At 41.6% G+C, this 22070-nt stretch overlaps 1 protein-coding gene across 1 annotated transcript in view; it reads right to left on the bottom strand.

Annotated features, from left to right (window-relative positions):
- EFHC1 (EF-hand domain containing 1) overlaps positions 1–21690 on the bottom strand; it is a 42734-nt gene extending 21044 nt beyond the window's left edge. The window contains exons 1-6 of the mRNA XM_055571232.1: positions 21134–21690; positions 18617–18838; positions 13541–13828; positions 9319–9468; positions 7987–8179; positions 2673–2893 (exon numbers count right to left, since the gene is read on the bottom strand). Coding sequence (XP_055427207.1) covers positions 2673–2893; positions 7987–8179; positions 9319–9468; positions 13541–13828; positions 18617–18838; positions 21134–21556 — 1497 coding nt within the window. The 5' untranslated portion in view covers positions 21557–21690. The remainder of the gene's footprint in view (positions 1–2672; positions 2894–7986; positions 8180–9318; positions 9469–13540; positions 13829–18616; positions 18839–21133) is intronic.
- Between the last annotated feature and the right edge of the window lie 380 nt (positions 21691–22070).

Raw genomic sequence — 22070 nt, forward strand, 5'->3', positions numbered from 1 at the left:
AAAGAATGCTGGAGTGGGTTGCCATTTTCTTCTCCAGGGGATCTTCCCAACCCAGGGATCAAACCCAGGTCTCCCACATTGTAGGCAGATGGTTTTACCATCTGAGCCACCAGGGAAGTGTGATTAGTGGATCCACTAAATGGACAATGACTAATTTGTCCCATATGCGAAACCAGTAGGCAGTGAATACATAAGTTGCCATGGACAGAGCAACTTTGGTTGAAAGTCCCTCATGCTAAGCTGCCCATAGCACTGCCCACATGCTAAGCTCTAACTTACCTGTAAGCAGCAGAAATGCAGTGGCACTATCTAATACCAATACACAGTGAGAGCAACCTGGTTGGGGGGTGCAGGGGAGATTAAGGGGTTTTGAAATAGGGAGGTAAGCTTCTGAGCACCTTCCTGCCAAATTCCTTTTGTGTTTTAACAGGTTTCCACCTATTTCCCTCAAATCGAATCTCACTGCCCCTCTTGGGATGCAGGCCTTCTCTAGATATCAGCCCTTCCGCCTGTGGCCCTGGTACTGTGCTTCCCATACTCCATCATACGCCAAGCTGCTGCATGGGTCCTGTTCCAAACTAGAGCTATTCCTCTGTGGACACCACCACTCCTAGATACCCCTGTTCCAATGACCCACCCTCCAGAGTTCCTGCCCAGGGTTTTTTTTTTTTTAAACATGTACACACACACATAAAGTCTGAGAGCCCCTCATCCCTTAAATGCTGTGTTCAGAGGCTGGCTCCATGGCAGATGGACCCTCCTGGCCCTGGCTTCTTCCTCCTCTCTACCAGCATGTCTCCAGTGGACCAAGTCTGAGATCTAGCTCATGTGGCCTCTGGATCCATGTGGACTTACTCCTGATCTGAGGGTCACGATTCTCAAATCAAATATATGCACTTCATATCCGGCTCTGTCCCTGCCCATCGGCTTGACTCTGGCTTGGTGCCTCTAGAAACTGCTAGCCTCCCATCCCTGTGTCCCCACTTCATTGTGTAGAGTTTAGATGGCCAAGGGTAATGACTGCGGAGAGCTTAAAGGTACTTGCTTCTTGGAAGAAAGAAGGCCTACACTAAGTTGTGAGAGGTAAGAGAGAGCCGTGTAAAGAAATGATGCAAAAGTGGTTCAAGCAGGAGAAGGAGCATTAGCAGAAGTCCAGGGGATAAAACAGGACACAGAACCCTTGTAACTCAGCAGATAGGCAAGCGGCTCGGGCCAAGAGATGTGGGTAAAGCAGCGGCCAGGCTGGAGGAACTCAACCATTCCATCCTTCCAATCACTGTCTTTTGAGAAGAGGCCGCTGACATAATTTTACACACATGCTAGCAAAATAAAGATGGGCCATGGATGCTCACACACTATTTTATACACGAGCAACACACAAAGAGGTTGTGTGAATTGTTCTTCCCCTAGACAGGTGTAATGGCACCAGTGCCTTTGGTCTATGACACTGTGGGCCTTGATACGTGAGATGCTTCTGGAATTGGCTGTGTAATTCTGAAAACACGCAGTTGTTACTTCAAACTCTAAAATACGTGGCTGAGCCATTCTGAAGGCCCAAGTTTACTAGATTACTATTTTGGTGCATTAAAGACACCATGAACTTACTCTCAGATCACAGTGGACTTTGAGGTACACAGAACTGAATTCTGGGATTCTGCCTGATTTTTAAGGACAGCAATACTGCAATTAAAGAACACCATCTTCCAACATCTTCAATTAATTAGGGTTTTGTTTTTTTTTTTTCTTGCTCCCAATCACTTTTTAAGTGAAAGGTTTGATAAATAGACAAAAAAAAAAAAAAAAAAAAAAAAGAAATGTCTTAGGGGTCTGGAATTTAATGAAAAAATTTTAAAAATTATTAAGGTAATATACAGCTTGGTATAGAAAGTGAAATTAAAACCACACAGTATAAAAAACAGGTCCCTGGTCATCTCCCACTTCCCTCTTTCCCTCCCTTCTGCCCACTGGAGAACTAACAACTGTAGATCGTTTGGGGAAACATTCCTCCGGGTCTTTTCCTCAGTGACGGAAGCAGATGCTGTATACAGTAATCTACAGAAATTAGTGCCACATCATGTATTCACACTCCCTTAAAAATGTTATGGACATTTTTTTCATGCCAATATGCACAGACTTCCTCTTTTTTTTTTAACGAGACTTACAGTCTTCTAATTGTATGGATGGATATACTATAATTTATTCGGCCAATGTTCTAACACCTTATTATAAACAATGCTACAATACAGGTCCTTACACCTATCTTTTTATAATCCCCAAACCAGATTTTCTGGGTTAAGAGATATGTAATATTTTTATTTTGGAAAAGTTAAAATGATAACAAATGGTCTTTCAGAGCTTTCCTCACTGGGTCACCTATTAGCAGTCCGGGAAAAAGCTTATTTCATCACATCAGGGCAGACATGGGATGCTGTTGAGTCTTTTTAAATCAAAAATCCTAAACCTCAGTATTTTAATTTCTATTTCTTTGATGATGAGTTGAGGGTCTTTCCATATGTTCATTAGCCATTTGTATTTCTGCTTTTGTGAACTGCTCTATTTCATATGTTTTTCCCATTTTTAATTGGGTATTCATATAAGAGCCCTTTTTGTCCTTAAAGTCCTCTATCAGAAGATGAACTCTCTCACTACCCTCAGAGCCAGTGTTCCATTACCTGTTTCATAGGAGGTGGTTCCTTCTTGCTCATATCAATGCGTGGTAAATCAGAGATTCCAAATTTTTCTTGGTAATACTGCCGAGTAAATGGATCACAATCATAAATGAAGAAAGTTCTCCCGAGTATAGTGAGCGGCTTCCCAACGATGAAGTCTTTGGCCGTGTACCATTCCAACACCTCCTTATCAGAGATCTCCAGCACGCACCGAGGGAAGTTCTCTAACAAAAGACAGCAGAAAGAGGAGAGAGAAAAAGGAATGAAGATGGGAAGAAAGATAGACACACAACAGCCGGGCAATCCTGAGAACAGAGCAGGTGTGGGCTTCAGCTCTGATGGAGGGTCAGTGACTCCTCCACGCTCCCAGCAGAACACAGGGCTGTGTATTTCTATCTGTGAACGGGACCCATAAATAATGGCCCAGATGGTTTCTGTAAAGTCTCTCTCCCATATTAGGCTCCCGATATCCCTGTTGGGTGTGTGTTAGTCACTCAGTTGTGTACGACTCTTTGCAACCCCATGGACAGGCAGGCTCCTCTGTCCATGGGTCACTAATCTCAGTAGAATTAAGGCTTAGAAGGAATCATCACAAGAGAAAAGAATAAACATCCTTCTCTAAAGACAGAGTACTGGATCTAGGGTGGGGGGATCCAAGTCATTTAGTTCAACTGCCCACCCATTTGGGGGCTTCCCTGATAGTTCAATTGGTAAAGAAACCGCCTGCAATGCAGAAGAACCCACTTTGATTCCTGGGTCAGAAAGATTCACTGGAGAAGGGATAGGCTACCCACTCCAGTATTCTTGGGCTTCCCTTGTGGCTCAGCTGGTAAAGAATCCACCTGCAAAGCAGGAGACCTGGGTTTGATCCCTGGGTTGGGAAGATCCCCTGGAGAAGAGAATGGCTACGCACTCCAGTATCCTGGCCTGGAGAATTCCATGGACTTTATAGTCCATGGGGTCCCAAAGAACTGGACACGACTGAGCGACTTTCACTTTCACCCACTCATTTATCCACTCATCTAACAAATTATTAGTGACCACAATTAATAATATGGATAAAATTCCTGGCTTGATGGAGGCAACACTCTGTTTGGGGCGGCAGACTCTAAACACACAAAAAATGGTTTCACTGCAATTGTGATCAATGCTGTGAGGCCAGTGTGATCCTGTGGCAGAAGGCAGGGACAGTCAGTGTGAATGGTTCCAGTAATCTGTTCATCCGGGGAAATCAACAGATGTCCAAACACAGAATCAGACTTCACTATGTCTGTGAGTCTGTTTCTATTTCATAAATAGGTTCACTTGTGTCTTATTTTAGATTCCACACATAAATGATATCATATGATATTTGTCTTTCTCCTTCATTATCCATTCATACAATGAATATACTCAGCCATAAAAAAAGAATGAAATCTTGCCATTTTCCACAACGTGGCAAGACCTAAAGAGTTATTAGGCTGAGTGAATTAAGTTGAAGAAAGACAAATACTGTAGGATTTCACTTACATGTGGGATCTAAAAAGTAGACATGGAAAAACTGGTTCAAAACTGGAGAAAGAATACATCAAGGCTATATACTGTAACCCTGCCTATTTAACTTATATGTAGAGTACATCATGTGAAATGCCAGACTGGGTGAATCGCAAGCTGGAATCAAGACTGCCAGAAGAAATATCAACAACCTCAGATATGCAGATAATATCACTCTACTGGTCAAAAGTGAAGAGGAACTAAAGAGCCTCTTCAAGAGGGTGAAAGAGGTGAATGAAAAAGCTGGCTTAAAATTCAACACTCAAAAAACTAAGATCATGACATCTGGTCCCATTACTTCATAGCAAATGGATGGGGAAGTAGTAACAGATTTATTTTCTTGGGCTCCAAAATCACTGTGGACAGTGACTGAAGCCATAAAATTAAAAGATGTTTGCTCCTTGAAGGGAAAGTTATGACAAACCTAGACAGCAAAGGTGCATAAAGCCAAAGCTATTGAGAGTTGGACCATAAAGAAGGCCAAGCACCAAAGAATTGATGCTTTCAAACTGTGGTGCCAGAGGAAACTCTTGAGAGTTCCTTGCACTGCAAGGAATCAAACCAGTCAATCCTAAAGTAAATCACCCCTGAATACTCCCTGGAAGGACTGATGCTGAAGCTGAAGCTCCAAAACTTTGGCCACCTGATGCAAAGAGTCAACTTGTTGGAAAAGACCCTGATGCTGGGAAAGACTGAAGGTTAAAAGGAGAAGGGGAGGCAGAGGAGGAGAGGTTTAGACAGTATTACTGACTCAATGGACATGAGTGAGCAAACTCCAGGAGATAGTGAAGGACAGGGGAGCCCGGCATGCTGCAGTCCATGGAGTCACAAAGAGTTGGACAAGACTCAGCGACTGAACAACAACAACAAAAAGTAAAATAAAAGAATAAACTTAACAAAACAGGAACAGACTTAGAGATACAGAGGACTAACTGGTGGTTGCCAGAGTGGAGCAGGGTGATAGGATGAGTGTAAAACTGAGGAGGAAGATTAAAAGATACAAACTTCAGCTGTAAAATGAGTCACAGGGATGTAAGGTACAGCATAGGGATAGAGTCAGTAATAAGTTTGTATGGTATGACAGATGGTAACTAGACAGAACCTGGTGATCACTCTGTAATGTATACAAGTATCAGATCACCTGAAACCAACATAGTATTGTAAGTTAATTCTATTTCGATGAAAATAAATAATCCACAAAAATACCCACTTTTCAAAACTTGTTTTCTTAATCCTATCATTGCTTCAATATCATTATTGTAATACACTTTAATTTTATCTTGATATTCTTAACCCCCTTAAATTCAATCCTGGTGGCTCAGCTGGTAAAGAATCCACCTGCAAAGAAGGAGACCTGGGTTTAATCCCTGGGTTGGGAAGATCTCCTGGAGGAGGGAACAGTACCTCCAATATTCCGGCCTGGAAAACTGCATGGACTGTACAGTCCATGGGGTCGCAGAGTCAGACACAACTGAGCGACTTTCACTTTCACTTTAAATTCAACATTATTCCTTCAGTGGGTATAGTCAGTGTTTATTTAGATTCACCTACATTTTACCATTTTCTTTCTTTACTGCTTCTTACATCTCAGATTTTTACTTCTGGAATCATTTTCTTTCTGTATATAAGATTTTTCCAAGTAAGGGTTAGGTCTTAATAACCTAACCCTGTAAAGGCTCTCCTGTAAAGGCTTCTTCGGTCTTTCTAGCTCACACCCGGTGTTCTGAGCTCTGTCTACATGACACGCGAATCAGCAATCAGATCACCTGGGGCACCCGTGTTACTGTTTAAGCACTCTGAATGTGTATATAACTTGTCTCCCCAGCCACTGAAAGTGACTGAAGGACAGGCATTCTAGGTCTGGAGCAATTTTATCTTATCCTCCACAGCACTTAGCACATGACATGGTTCTCGGAGCAGATATTTAACTCTTGTTTAACTGAATTCAATAAGAACTACCCACTAGATAAAGGCCTCTGGAAGTCGATCAGATGCTTTAACACCATTTATTTTTCCACTTAAAGAAATTATTTAGCTGATGGGAGCTTAGCTTTTTCTGTCCTGCTACCACAAGACTAATTGTAACTTTCACAAAAATATATGTCTCCTATCTTTTCAAGGGACCATGCACAGGTCACCTGGCTACCTCTCCATCTACCTCTGATGAAAATTTTGTTAAAATTTGGGAAGTTATAGGAGCGGATGATTACATGTTAAAAAGTTTAAACATAGGTCACATTGATAAGGCAGACAAACAAGGAACATAAGAGGGACTTCATGAGATTTACTGACCCTTCTTCATGCCACCCTGAATACATTCCCATTCTGCCTCTCAATCATAACTCTAACACTTATCAGCTCCAGACGGCAGGCATTTCAGCTCATTTAAACACCTGGAAGGCCAAAATTAGTACACAGTCCAATGTCATGGAACTCTAGGAGGGTTCTATGGGAGCTAAGTAGAACAGAGCAGGCAGCAGCTGGATTAAGCTGAACAAGGGCACCAATCCAGTTATTGCTATTTGAGAATGGGAGCTGTTAAAGCACTTATTCTCACTTCTTAAAATAAGAGGGTTTTAAAGTTAACTCTTAATTTAAAAATGATGACAATTTTTATCTCCCTTTCCCCAGTCTCATTCTCCTCTGCCTCACAGGCCACCATTCTAATGAACTGCTTTCTGGTTTTGTGTGTACTATTTACACCGTTTTGTGTTTTACTTTATGTAAGTGGTATTCCACTATGCATCTTGTTTTCTTTTTTCTACACAGCAGTATGCATTTAAGATGCACCCATTTGCTTTCTTGTATATTTTGTTTATTGTTTCTAACAACTACATATTTATCAAGGTGTATTTTCACCACATTTTGACTATTCACTCTCCAAGTGATGGAAATCTCTACCTCCTTGCCCCTAAACAACTCTGCATTTTTAAAACACACTCTGCGGACCCAGCAATACATGTGGGTGGGCTGGATTTAGCCTTCAGACTGCTGATTTGTTTATAACCTGAGACAAACCTCTTGCTCAATACCTGGAATTTCTTATCTCTGAGTTCCAAAAAAAAAAAAACAGAGTTAAAAAAAGAAAAAAACAATGAAAGTATTTACAGAGTTCTGTCATCTATCCAAACATTGGTCAGTACATGTGACCAAGATGACACTCTTGCAAGAGAAAATTCTTAAACTCTGAAGTCAATAACTAAAGCAAGTTCACTTATTCCAGAGAAGTAGTGACAGACAGCATGTCTCAGCTGCATTCTGTTTGCATTCTTACTCCAATTCACAAGGTTATTTTATACCAGCAAAGAAAGACCAGGGGCTGATAAAATGGGGATCCACCTTTACGAATCAGAGATGTGTCTTTACCATCTGAAGTTATTCCACACGGAAACTTCCTGATTGATTAGGAAGTGGTTGAGGTGAGAAGCAAAGTCCAAAGCACACCTAAGGACATGGTAAGCTGTGCCTCTGAATGAAAACAAGGCTATTTCAGAAAAGCACTAAAAGCCTGACATGAAATGGCTCAGAAGCCCTTCCACACTTAAATAAATCTCCCACTGCTGTTTTGGTTCTGGTCCCTTGATCTGGGTATCAATCATCTCTGCCAGACCATTTCAGAGACAAGCTTGGACTGAGGGGCCAGTAACGGAGGGAAGTTACGGGAAAGCCTACAGAACACAGCAGGCATCTCCCAAGTGTAAAGGGAATGATCACATGATTGAGTAACTCCTCTGAGATCCAGGAAAGGTCCCAATTAATAGAGGATAAATTGAATCACACATACTTGCATTCTCCACCAAAACCTTGGGCATGCGCTGGCGGTTCATCAAGAGGGGGAAGGGATCTCGCCCATCATTCCTTTCGTGGACCTCTCGAATTTCCACCGTGTCATCCATAAGATAGTAATGAATGATGTAGGTCCGACATTCACCGAACATGCTGTCTGTGTCATCCCAGATGGCATAGAATCGAAGAACCTTTGAAGAACCCAAAGCAGTGACTTAAAGAAAAAATTCCACAAGGGGAGAGTTTAACTTAGCTACTTTGGCATTTATGTATCAGTGATGAAAAGACAAGCTAGAAAGACTATGAAGTAATCTCAGATGGTTATTAAAAAAAAAGTAGTCACCAAAGATACAAAAACATCTGAAATTATAAACCAGATGTCAACAGTTGGAAAATATTAAGTAATAGGCTTATAAGCTTGTGCTGAGAAAGGATTCATTTTGGTCCAAAATATTAGTCAGTGAAAGAGAAGCTGAATTAAAAGAGCAGTGGGCCCTTCATTCAGTGGTTTACACGTAATTAATAAAGATACACGTGAATGGTTTGTATATAATTAGTATGAAAAGAATTTTCATTTATTAATCAGTATTTTAGTTCTTTCAACCTCAAAAACAGAATCTTTACAAAAGAGTAACAGTCATATGACTGGTTTAAAGAATGTTCTTAAAAGAATTTGGTAGTGCTAGGTAAAATTTTCTGTACTAAACAGAATTACATTTCTGAGAGAAACAGCAGCAGAGAAGCACTGAGGGTGATCTCGCTGTTTTCTCTTTCCCTTTAGTACACAGAAGAGAAGACTCAGATCTGCGCTATACACCAGCTCACAAGGGGGAAGACAGGCTGGAACAGAGTTGGAAAATACCCAGAACATTCTGTACTCAAATATCAATGTATTATAACATTTAACAAGGAAGCATCTGCAATGGGAATGCTTTGAAATGACTATTTTAACATTAGAAACCTCCATATATGCAGCAGCTTCGAAACATCCCAATATAATTCACTCAAGGTTTCCCAAAGGATTCTTGGAGATTAATTCATATTTAGGAAAAGAAGTGGGCGGCTGGAAATGTAAAGTTAGGGAGCAGATGGTGCTTGGGAATTACTTTAAGAGAGAAGTTTGGTGGAACTCACAAGACTTAACTTCACAATCTTCTTTGAATCTCTGATATGAAACCTAGGGATTCCTATACCTGTAACCCCAGAAAGATAGCACTGTACCTGACCAGTTAAAATACAGATGTAATGTTTCAAAATACACACCTACCAAGACAGCTTGCTAATAAGCAGTGCCGCTTCTGGGAACAAACCTACCGGCTCACTCACCTACCTGTTTGTCAAAGGTGAGAAACTGCTTGAGTTGATCAAAGTCCGTTGGGGTCACATATTTACGGAGAGGCTGTTTCCGGAGTTCGGTGTAAGGATCGAGCGCCATCTTCTCTGGGGGATTTAGCTCAATTCCTTGACTTTCCAAAAATACCTATGTAATTCAAAATTAATAATGATTATCCTTCTTGAAGCTTCTTAAAGTAAGTGCTAAGTGACGCTATAAAAAAAAACACTAATATAATAAGAATTTCTAAGCCACTGTCCACATTAACCATTAGTTTAAAGCTTGAGCATGTCTTAGCAGTACCAAGCCTCCGATTAACCCAATTCTGTAATGCAGACAATAACTGATAATTACCTTAAGTAAAAATGGAAGACGTGGTGGCAAGGTAACTGGCTCCAAATATGAATTCAGATCAATTAGATTTAGGTGCCCATGAACAGAGGAAAAACTAGGATTGCTTATACACACTTATATAATGCTTATACATTGGGAACCTAATCATAGTCTGAACAGTATGTAATTCATGTCGGGTATGGGGCCAAGCTGGGGTTCCCAGGTGGCACAGTGGTGAAGAATCCGCCTGCCAATAAAGAAGACCCAAGAGACGCAGGTTCGATTCCTGCATCAGGAAGATCCCCTGGAGTAGGAAATTGCAACCCACTCCAGTATTCTTGCATGGAAAGTTCCACAGAAAGAGAAGTCTGCTGGGCTACAGTCCATAGGTCCCAGAGATTCGGACGGGACTGAGCCTGTCACAGAGCACACGGCGGCAAGCTGCACAAGGCAAAGTTAAGCCGAAATCAAATTCCCAGCTTTCCATCTCAATTAAAACAAATATATGATTAAGCACTTCCCACAAAAAAAAAAAAGAAAAGAAAGCAAACCCACTGGTTATTTCAGACCAAAAAATATTTCAATCAAACAGGAAAGATGAATCAAGGGCTCAAATCTCACTAGAAAAAGTTAAAGAAAGCCATCTGAACTCGATGTGATCTTGAATTTCTTTGCTGATTATGAGCAAATATGTATTATTTTAAGTCACTATATATTTAATACAATTCAATTCTTCTTAAAAGCACAACAAATTTTTTTGTTGAGCACACACACAAAAAAACAACAATTTCCTGGGATCTGTTTACATTCTGGAACTGGAAATTAATGTGGGTTTCTTTGGGGAATTGTGTGGTTTGCTTTTGGACAATTCCATACAAAATGTACAGAATTCAGGGCCAGAATATACGGGCTCTAGTATCAGTTCTGCTAACTAGCTTGTAATCTTAGTATTTAAAGTTTTGGCAGGAATGTAGAAGCTTCCTGAAGTTGACTATTCTTCCTGTCTCTTAGAAAAAAGCCTAAGCTCTTTGAAGTGGTTATTCTGAAGTGTCCCTGGAGGAGCAGAGAGAAGGGAGTGTCTTTGAGAGCAGAAGAGAGAAGTGGGGGAGGGAATTCCCCTAGACAGGAAACTAAGACACAGACTGGTGGGCCTGAAAAGAGCAAGACTCCCCACGTCTCTGCACAGACGCTCGAAGCCCAGGTGCAGCCCGCCAACACAGGTGTTCGAAGTCTAGTCTCTTACCGGCACCATGCTCCAGGAAGGTGCCCTTAGTCACCAGACAACCTGTGGACCCTGGATGACCCCGTTAGGTCTGGGAATGCTGCTGCTTCCTTACTATTCCTAGGGCCCGGAATCTCAGGTTCAGCTCACTCTCTCTATGGGACCATTTATGCAGAGCCCTGAGGAGGGGGTGAGAATGGATGGTGATGATGATGTGTGTGAACAGAGATGGTGCCTTGTCCAAATCACACTGTAAAGACAGTTTCCTTTCTTATTCACTCATAGGTCTAGCCATGGCGAAAACCATCAAATTAGGTAAGATGTGGACAAACTTCAGACTATTATAGGAGCCAACTTCTAACAGATCAGTTATTGAAACCATAATCTAATCATCAATGCCTGAAACACTCAGCTCTTGTCTATCAGTCATTAGAACTTCAGCTTCCACAAATTTCTGTATTTGTTTACCTGCTCAACCTTATCAACTTAATCAACCCTTGTGGAGCTTTTGTGGTCCTTTTCAGCCGAACATGGAGCAGTGGGAATTCTGAGTTGTCTGATGCACACTCTCAGCTGAGGTCAAACACTGGGAAGTTCTGCCTGTTTCAGTCCTTTTCCTCGAGCGTCCTTTTCAGTCTATTTGGGGCCAGCCACTTTTTCTCACTTATTTGCTTTCTGTAGGCGATTCTGCAGTTTGAAGTGGCCCCCAACCTTAGTGCTACGGTGCTGTCTCATGTTCTCAGTACAAGAGGATTGATAAGTACTCAGTACATCTAAAAATGGTTAAAGTGCTGAATTTCCTGTTACCTACATTTTACTACAAAAAAGAAAAGGCAGCTGTGATGTGCCTTAAGGAAAAATTACAAGTGTCAGCTAAGCTTCCTTCAGGCATGACTTACAGAGCTGTTGGCCAAGACCTCAATGTTAATGAATCAACAATAATCTGTAAACAGAAACAACACACAGAACAAGACTGTGTATTGACCACAGGCTTGTAGGAACCCAACTCTGCATTTCTTGTAGGAGCAATGGTTCAGTATTTGTTAATTCAGTGTCTTTGAAGACTGTACTGCACGTAACTACCATTATTAACGAGAAGTGACTATAACCGGCTTGGATCAACAGCTCAGGGATCAACTTGCAAATGTTCAAACTGTAAAGATGTGACTGTAAAAACAATTGTAATACCTCAAATTCATACAACACTTCATAATTTTTCATTGGTGGCACAATCCTGGAACTGCCTATGATAAAATGGACTTCAAAACCAGAAAGAGATATTAAGACCCATTTGAGGGGGACGGTCTCTCAAAGATGGTCTGGTACCTCCACCTTCTCTATGGTTTTCTTAGCGGCTCTCAGGGCAGCACGGATGCCATGGCTCCCTCTCTCACTGCCCTGAGGTCCTGCCCCTGAGACATCTCATCAGTGAGGCCTTCCCTGGCCAGCCTTCACACACGGCACCCCCTCCAACTCCAACCCCTTTCCCCTCTTTAGTTTCTTCCATAGCTCTTTGCAGCATCTGACAAACATTTGTTTGCTTATTATTTGTTTCCTCCACCCAGAATGTAATAAGTTCTATAAGGGCAAATCTTTATACCTGGCACCTAGAACAGTGCCTGGCATTCAGCAGGCATTAAGTATTTGCTAAATAAATTACTAATTAAAAAAATAATAAATGAGTGAACTCATAGGGGCTCAGTGCATGGTAAAACTTAATTACATTTGGCATTACGTCACATGGGATTAAAGGCATAAAAAATTTAGGAACTGTATCTTTGCTAAGGCAAATTTGCAATTATTTACTAATACCTACACTCTGTGCTAAAGAAAGTGCTCTCTTTTGCTTTTCTCTCTCTACAATTAAAGGTGTCAAAAATCCATTACATATGAAATAGAGAAATAAAGATTTTTCCCAATATGTGTTTTTCTTTAAAAATGGTTTGATTCCAGGAATTTTTTAGATACCAAGTTTCCCTAGTATACAGCAAGTATGAGTTCCAAAAAAATACAAATCGCACAAAAAACTTTTGGCTTGTATCTGCTAGTAGAGATAGTGCTATTTTTGTAAATCCAGACTTAAGCTAAATTGCCCAAGGTCTCTTTCATATTTCTATCCCTTCAAGGGTCCCAGCTCCACTACTCTCTATCTGAACTGGCATGTGAACTGATTTCTAACCAAATGGTTCAGCCACAATGGGAGTTTAACTTTATTACTCAAATATCCATCTAGGATATGTACCAATGTCATCATGAAAACGATGATGTCACCACGCAGTGATGGCACGTGTGTGCTAAGCCACTTCAGTCACACCTGACTCTGTGAGACTATAGATTGTAGCCCGCCAGGTTCCTCTGTCCCTGGGGTTCTCCAAGCAAGAACTCTGGAGTGGGTTGCCGTGCCCTCCTCCAGGGCTCCCAACCCAGGGATCAAACCTGCATCTCTTACATCTCCTGAATTGGCAGGCAGGCTCTTACCACTAGTGCCACCTGGGATGCCCACGATGCCACATATGACATACACAAATGCCAAGTTAACCTACATATTAATCCACTCAGGACAGAGGATCAGTGCCCTCCTCTTATCCTGACAAGTGACATGTATTCTCTCATAGATTAGAACAATGCCTCAGACACCAAAACTTCCCCAAACACATACTATACCTGTGTGAACTTGTCACAGTCAACAATGCGGAAAGTTTTGCCATAAATGGTGATGTTTATTCCTCGGTTTAGGTCTTTCCAATGGTAGTGGTCTCCCCGGTCATTCTTGGGGAGGCACTGGCGTTTGATGAACTTTCCTTGAGGGATCCCCGAGTTTTCCACGACAGGCTCTATGACGGACATGCTGTCATCTTCTAGATAGTAGTAAATGTGCACTTGGCGGATCCTGTAATGCTCCTCAGTTGACATAGGAACATCTTCTTGGAAATAGGCATCAAATTTAAGCACCTGTGATACAGAAGGGCGGGAGAAATGGTGTGTTAGTGTCTCATCAAAAAATAACAAGTCTCTTCTCACGCTGAGAATCACTCAGGGAGATTCAAATACTCATCATGCCCACCTTGTAATTCCAAGGCTGCCAAAGTATGAACATGGGACAAATCTACGCCTGCTGTCTATTTCTACAGAACATGCAACTAAGAACAGTTTTTAATACATTTAAATGGTCGCAAAATCAAAAGGAGAACAAAATTTCAAAACAGTTGGGAACTATACAACATAACATATAATTGCTAATGGCTGCTTTCCCATGATAAGGGCAGAGTTGAGTAGTTGGACTGCTGCTATGGACTGAATTATGTCCCCACCTCCACAATATGCAGTGTTGGAAATTTAACCTTCAACATGACTATATTTGGAGAGAAGGTGCTAAGGAGCTAAGTAAGATTACATGAGTCCTGAGGGTAGAGCCCCAATCCAACAGAACTAGTGGCCTTCTAAGAAGAGGAAGAGAGCTCTCTCCCTCCCTCTCAGCACACACGCACTGAGGAAAGGCCATATGAGGACACAGCAAGAAGCCAGCTGCCTGAAAGGCAGGAAGAAAGCCTTCACCAGAAACCAAATCAACAGCAATCTTGGACTTGAAGCCTCCAGAACTGTGGGAAAATTAATTTCTATTGTTTAAGCCACCTGTCTGTCTGTATTTTATTATGGCAGCTCAAGCAGACTAAGTCAGTTGCAAAGACCAAATATTGATTACTTGGCCCTTCACAGAAAAAGCTTGCTGACCTCTGAACTAAATACTCAAAATAGGGGTAGACAGTTTACTAATGTGTTCCTTAAAGACTTAACTCTATTAGCCTTATTTCAACGTCAAAAATTTCATTTCAAATTTGTGAAAAGGATAAGAAATTTGTACAAGATGACGACTTCTGGTTTCAAAATGAAAAAGAATCTCAAGTCCATTTCTTTAGAAGTGGGGTGCCTTGTAAACATATATTAATGACATATTCATTCTTAGACACTTTATATGAATGAATCTCAAATTGACCATCCATCACAACATCTTTGGGTGGCTTGTAAATACCCGTTTTGTGCTCAGAAACAACCATCCCAGATGGAGCAAATCCCAGGTCTTCTGGAAGCAGCAGCATCAGTGTAAAGTCAAAATGGCACAAAATGGGATTTTAAAGTTTCTATTATTCTATTTTTAACATTTCTTTTCAAGGAAAGAATATATTAGAATGATGTTTCAGGGAAGCAAGAGTGTTAACCCAAACCCAACTCTATTAAAACAAGGGGAACAAACCAAGGAGACTTTTTAGCGAAGACACAATTATGGCTCAATGGAGGAGAAGATGAAATAATGTATAATGTTTACTGTGGAAGAATAAGATAAAAACCAAAAAAGAATGGGCAACTGCATAGCAGAAATATGAATATAATGGAGTCAGGGCCTTAAAACTCATAATAAAAAGATGAAATGGATGAATGTAGCAGAATGTTTAAAGCAAAAAAATCATACAGTGAAAGTCAAATACGAAGATCCTTTTAAAGTAACATTTTACAGCAACTGCAAAGAATGAAATGAAGACATGATCAGTAATTCATGTACATAATAGTCAGTATTTGAACCACAGACTTACACAGATTTTTCTGAGAAGATGACTTTGTAGTGCAGATGGGGGGCTCGAATTTAGGCTTACTGAATTTAAGTGACAGCACGGTTAATACCGAAGGAGGCGACTTGAGATGTAGAGCTGGCTTTGGGGAAAGAAGTCAGCATTAGGAAAAAAACAAATGACTCAAACATTTTGACCTGAGCAACTGGAAAAAATGGAACTACAAATTGATATGGGGGAGACTGTAGTGGAGCATATTTGGGGGATGAGGAAACAAAATTAGGGGTTTGGTTTTGAACATGTTTACTTCTGAGGTACTCATTAAACATTCAAGAGGAGATGTCAAACGGGTAACTCATCTAGAATTCAGGACACAGTTCATCATGTAAAGGACATTTCAAGGTAAGAGTCTGGAGTCAAGGAGTGAGCAAAGACAAAGGAGAAGAACAAACACTGAACCCTGGAGCATACCCAGCTTCCCAAGCCATCTGTTTTCTATGGTGGAGGGGATACAGATACCTTTGGCAACAGAAAGTTGGCCTCAGAATGGGAGGCAGGAAAAAGATACATACACACACACCACATTTTAAAGGCTCAAATAATCAGGATTTTATGCATTCTATTTTTTAAAACATTAATGAGTTATTTAAAAGCAAACCTTATAGAATTATGTCACATGATCAGTACAAATGAATCCTAATTTTTGTGCTTACAGTTGTGAATTGTGACCACTGTAGGCCAGAGTAGCTGGGTAGTGCTTACATTTTCCTAAAGAAGTGATGTTCTCAGAGCTGTGCTTTGAGAAATAAATCAAGCAGAAAGAAGGTAGGTTTGTTTTGTTTTGTTTTGTTTTTAAGACAGGATGGTATGACCCTACGTAGAGAAGCAGTCCCCTGAGTGAAATGGCAGCAGGATGAAAAGATGAAAGAAGAAGAACACCACAGAGTGGGAAGTCAGCCTGGGGAAAGATGAGAATGGTACAGGAGCAAAGGGGAAGACACAGGCACTCCCTGGAGAAGTCCTGGTCTTTATCATCTGTGTAAGAGATCATTGCTGCTGCTAAGTCGCTTCAGTCGTGTCCGACTCTGTGCAACCCCATAGACGGCAGCCCACCAGGCTCCCCCATCCCTGGGATTCTCCAGGCAAGAACACTGGAGTGGATTGCCATTTCCTTCTCCAATGCATGAAAGTGAAAAGTGAAAATGAAGTCGCTCAGTCGTGTCCGACTCCTAGCGACCCCATGGACGGCAGCCTACCAGGCTCCTCCATCCATGGGATTTTCCAGGCAAGAGTACTGGAGTGGGTTGCCATTATATTCAGTTATATTCTAATCATGAGGAACGGCATGAAGAATGTCCAAAATATGGACACATATCTTGGCTATGAAGTGGATTTCTGGGTATTCTCAAAAAATTTAAACTCTGATTTAATTCACAGAACCTGTAATTTCCTTACTGCAAAAAAAAAAAAACAAAACACCTCAGATTCAAAACCATGCATTTAACTACTCTACTTCATAATCTATGGTAAGAATTATTTATCAAGAAATTATGATGATCCAAGTAACATGAATAGAAAAAAAATGTAAATATTCTTTTCACAACAAATATCTTTAAAGAAATGAATTGTAGTATTTAAAAAGTATAAATTAAGTAATGACAGTTAGCATAAAATTACATAGAAAAACAAAAAATAAGAAGCTTATTTCTTATCAGGCACAATTTTCTCTCTTTGAATTTCATTAATACTTTTTCACTTTCTAGTTTACAATAGTTATTTGCTATTGTTTTCAGTAAAAATTGAACATAACCATTTATATCTTGATAAACTGTTAAAACCTGCCTGCAAATGCCAGAGACTTAAGAGATGTGGGTTTGATCCCTAGGTCGGGAAGATCCCCTGGAGGAGGGCATGGCAGGCTGCTCCAGCATTTTTGCCTGGAGAATCCCATGGACAGAGGAGCCTGGTGGGCCCCAGTCCATAGGGTCACAGAGTCAGACACAGCTGAAGCGACTTAACACAGCACAAACTTAAAAACGCCTGTCTCACTCCTCTCTCGTATTTTCAGCCCTCTCCCTTTTCTATTGGCTTTGCAGTGCCATTCACAGCTGTAAATAAACAGGAGACACAAGAACAAAGTTAAGACATACAAAATCATTTATCACTGATAATGGATGTTTAGGTTCAGCTTAGGAAAGCACATGTCAATCTGTTTGTATCAAATGAGCTAGCTGAGATGGGGAAGGGGAGATGATATAGATTATGGCTGATACAGTAAAAAATACTTGTTTCTAATTAAGTGATTACCAGTGCAAATGGAAAATTTCCACAGGATTATTTTGTACCTTTCTGCCTCTAGCTTCAATAAGTACTCTGTAAGACCAAGAAAACAGACAAGTAATACAGGCCAGGAGTAAATGAAGACGGTTAACTCCTCATTAGTAGTTGTCACATTCAGTTATATACAGACATCACTGGGAAATCAGAATCAATGAAGGGCTGGGGTGACACCCAAGTTTCTTAAAAGTCCCGTCAGTAATTCTGCTGCATGGCCAGGGTTAGGACAACCTTACCTTAGTGAAAAAAGAAAGCTCATTGACAAGGAAAATCAAGAATGATATGGAAATGTTAACAGATGGAAATAAAACTCACATTACAAAAGCATAAGAATAAATAAAACAAAAATGTTATACTACCCTTTGGTTCAGTTACGACAAATCTGAAATGTTCCCTGAAAAACAAAAGCTTACAGAAACAGCTTAGACAAAAACCGACAATAGAGGAAGTCATTTTCATGATATTTTGCATTTCACAGAGATTAAGAATTTGTCATTACTGCTGAATACAGGACTTTTAAAATGTGGAAAACACATCAAACAGGTAAACACAGCAATACGAACTCAAGAATCCAGAACCACCCCATGCAACTTTTAAAAACAGTATTTAGAAAATATTTCAGTGACATCTACAGGGAATTATTTTCTGTAATCAGCTTCCTGAGTAAAGAAAGAGTCTTTCAATCCTGTGTCCAGCTGTCTATGACTAAGGGTTGAGGCATTTGAACAATTTTTCCTCAGAGAATCTGGAAAGCCTGTGGTTTACTACTGACTTTTCTGCAAACAGCTGGCTCTCAGAAATCTGAATTTGAGGGGTACCCTTTGATCCCAGATGATACCTTTTTGTCGAAAGCCACATGCGCAGGAACAAACGCTGCAGGCGGGGCCTGCCTGGCCTGTCCATACGTGAGGATTGGGATCTTGCTGGCCAGCTCATCCAGATCAGCCTGGGACAGCTGGTTGACCTGGAGCCTGTCCCCGCCAATCCCAACTGTTGGACGTTGAACAACTGCATAGCCATTCCTATAGCCCAGAGTCTGGCTTCTATGAAATGCTGTTTTCTGAAGGAAAAAAGAAGTGTGTCATGATATAACAAATATTTGTTAGGTAGAAGAGCTAACTTCCAAAGGTATCAGATTCAACCTTTACTTATAAACATCCACAAACCCTGTATCAAAAATTTTACCTACATGAGAAGGTTCTTGTATTTTAAGCTAAAACACGTGGCCAGGAACAAGGGGGGAGGCAGCAGCCTGAGCTTAAAATAAAATTTAAAGCCCTGTTACTGAGCATCCAATTTTAATTATCAGCTCACCTGCCACAAAAAAACTAAAATATCTTTATGTAGACTCCTAATTTTGTACTATCTTATCTGGTGGTCATAAGTCACAGAACCAAAACAATCCAAATCTGTGAAATGAATTCTTACCTGAAATGAAAGGCTCTCTTGCTACAGTGACACTAATATATTGTAACTCTTTGGAAAGCAAATGGATATTATGGATTTAAAGTCAAACTCAATAACTCCACCCTCCATCCTTTAAGTATATAATCCAAAATCATGGGAAAGAACAATATGCCTAAGGCTGCCAATTACAATGTTAATTACAATATACCAAAACATGAGAAGCAATCTAAAAGACAAGCAGGAGCAAATGATGGAAAGCTCACTTAATGGGCTAGTATGCAGCTATTAAAATACTTGTTTTGAAGACCATGTAGCAATCTGGGGGAAATGTTTATGATTTAATAAGCTCAGAAAAGCAGCTTATAAAATTATACACATACTACAATTACAAGCATGCAAACACGTGCACAAAAAGACTGCTTTGGAGAATGTTCTATGTTCTATACATTTCTGAATTATGTTGTTCTTTTTTACAATCAACACTTTTTTTTTGATAACTGGAAAAAACAAAAGATTATATAAAAAAGAAAAAAGTGAAAATGAAGTATTTTTGAAGGAAGATCAAAACAGTGGCACGGGGACCCAGCCTCCCCACCACTCCACAAAGATCAACGGTCGGACAGCTATCCACAAATAAGAGCTCTGAAAGAGGTCCATGTAGTAGGTTTCAGCAACACAGTGGGATATTTGTACAGGAAGAGAAGGAAGACTACCTCATTTTGTCTGCATCATCCCATCCTCCAAACCAGCACTGTTCAGTGCCAGGAGACAACTTCCCCTCAACAGGAAAGGAAGAGCCGAGTGAGCAGTCAGTCTCCAGTCTTTTTTACTTTACCTTCATGACCAAGGAGAGGAACTTATTGTTTAAATTGTTAAACTACATAAATGATTATTGTTTCATCTTTGAAAATCAGCCTATTGAATCTTAATGCTGACCTTCCCACACATATTTCAGCAACCCTGAAATTTCAGTATTAAAATCATAATTTTGTCAAGGGCTAAACTGTGTTGGAGAAAAAAACACAAGCCTATTTTTTTTTTCTCTTCAGTTTTGTCTAGAAGATACAACTAACAACACTTAAGGTAGGGGAGGAGTGAAACAAAATCTAAATAGGAATCTTTTATAAAAATGTTAAAAGCGAAAAGAAAAGGGCTAGAGAAGAAAAAACAAGAACACATCAATTGTGGCAGAGGGAACTAAAGTGCAATTATCTCGCATAAAGCACCTGAGGATGATTTGGGAGGAAGATGGCCAAGTGTTGAAAATTTAACTTTCCAAGCAAGAGGATTTGGGGAAAAAGATTAAACAAGACTGCAGAAAAAGTCGACGTGCTGGACAGAAAAGGAGATGGGGCTTGGTAGAAGCATAAATGAGACCGAGGAAAAGGACCTGACATAAAGAAGCCAACAGATGGAAAATGGAGTTGGGAGTGGGAGCGATTACTGGGTCTAGGATTCAGAAGAGGGAAATGCGGGCGGCAATGATGGGCTTGGGGAGAGTGGGCGGGATGGGGCTATGGAAATAAGCATGAAGGCGTATAGAGGTTGAGCCGGGGAAGGGGCCCAGGTTGAGGGAACAAGAGTTTAAGGATGGAATTGGGCAGAAAGGGGTATGCAGAGAGAGAATGAGCTAGGGAGAAGGCCGAGGGAGCTCGGGAACCAGGTGGGGAAAACCAGCAAGAGCAGAGCAGCAAGGAAGAACGCTGGGAGGCCAACAGACTGCCAGGATGGAGTGGAAAAACCAGAGAGGGATGGGCTGAGAGCAAACTGGAGAAAGACAGTGAGGGTGGGTGCGGGGGTGGGGGTGTGGAGAACAGAGTTGGGGGCAGAGAGAGGGTTTGAAGGGGAAAAGGACAAACTCGCGTGGACGAGCAGAGACGCAACCTGCTGAGAGCTCTCCGAGGCTGCCAGGAGGTGGGGACAGGGGTTTGGCCGGAGAAGTCCTCACCGTTAAGTCCTTAAAGGACGTGCCTGGGAGAAAGGGCAGGCCATGCACTGGGTTAGACACCATCGCGCCCGCTCTCGCTGCAACCACCCGAGTCGGGTTTGGGGCTCCCGGGTTGCCAGGGGAACCAGCGGCGTTCTGGGCGGCCCGGTAGCTCCATGGTAACGCCAAACACGCCAAGCGCTTGCGGAAGAGGGGCGGGGCCTGAGACGCAGGCGTGTCCGGCCCGCGCGTGCGCAGCCCGTGGACTAGACGTTCTCGCGGGAGTGTGGCCGAGGGGAGCTGGCCCCGCCCCGCACTGTCACGTGAGAACACGGGGCGGGACGAGGTGGTTGTGGGATGACGTGATGGTTCTCCCCTTGAGGGTCCGGGTTCCGGGCGGGTCCCTAGATCAGTTACAGGGGAAGGGTCCTTCCTTCGCTCCATCCCACTCCTCACCTCACCTCACCTCACCTCGCCCCTCCCGCTCGCTCTTCTCCCACCTATGGGAAAAAGGCTCTTGTCCCAGTTCACACGGAAGTGTCACTGGTTGGTTCCGGTTGAAAGTGTTACTTCTTCTGAACCCGTGCTTCCCTGGAGCCAGGGATTGAGAATTATTCATTATTGTAATTCTGTTGTTCAAGGATGTTCAATAAACAAAAGCAACTGACTGGTGCCTAATCCTCCAACCACGTCATTCAAGTGTTTTCCTACTTTACCTTTCTGAAGGAAATGGCAACCCACTCCAGTATTCTTGCCTGGAGAATCTCATGGACAGAGGAGCCTGGCGGGCTACATACAGTCCATGGGGTCGCCAAGAGTCGGACACGACTGAGCGACTAAGCGCAGCAGATTCTATTTCTACACCCTCCTTCACAGGCCTTGGGTGGGGGGGGAGGTGGGTCTTACATAGTCACCGCAGGACACTCATTATTTGTTGACTGGAGAGCTACACGGCGCT

This window comes from Bubalus kerabau, chromosome 3, assembly GCF_029407905.1.
Source record: "Bubalus kerabau isolate K-KA32 ecotype Philippines breed swamp buffalo chromosome 3, PCC_UOA_SB_1v2, whole genome shotgun sequence".
NCBI lineage: Eukaryota > Metazoa > Chordata > Mammalia > Artiodactyla > Bovidae > Bubalus > Bubalus kerabau.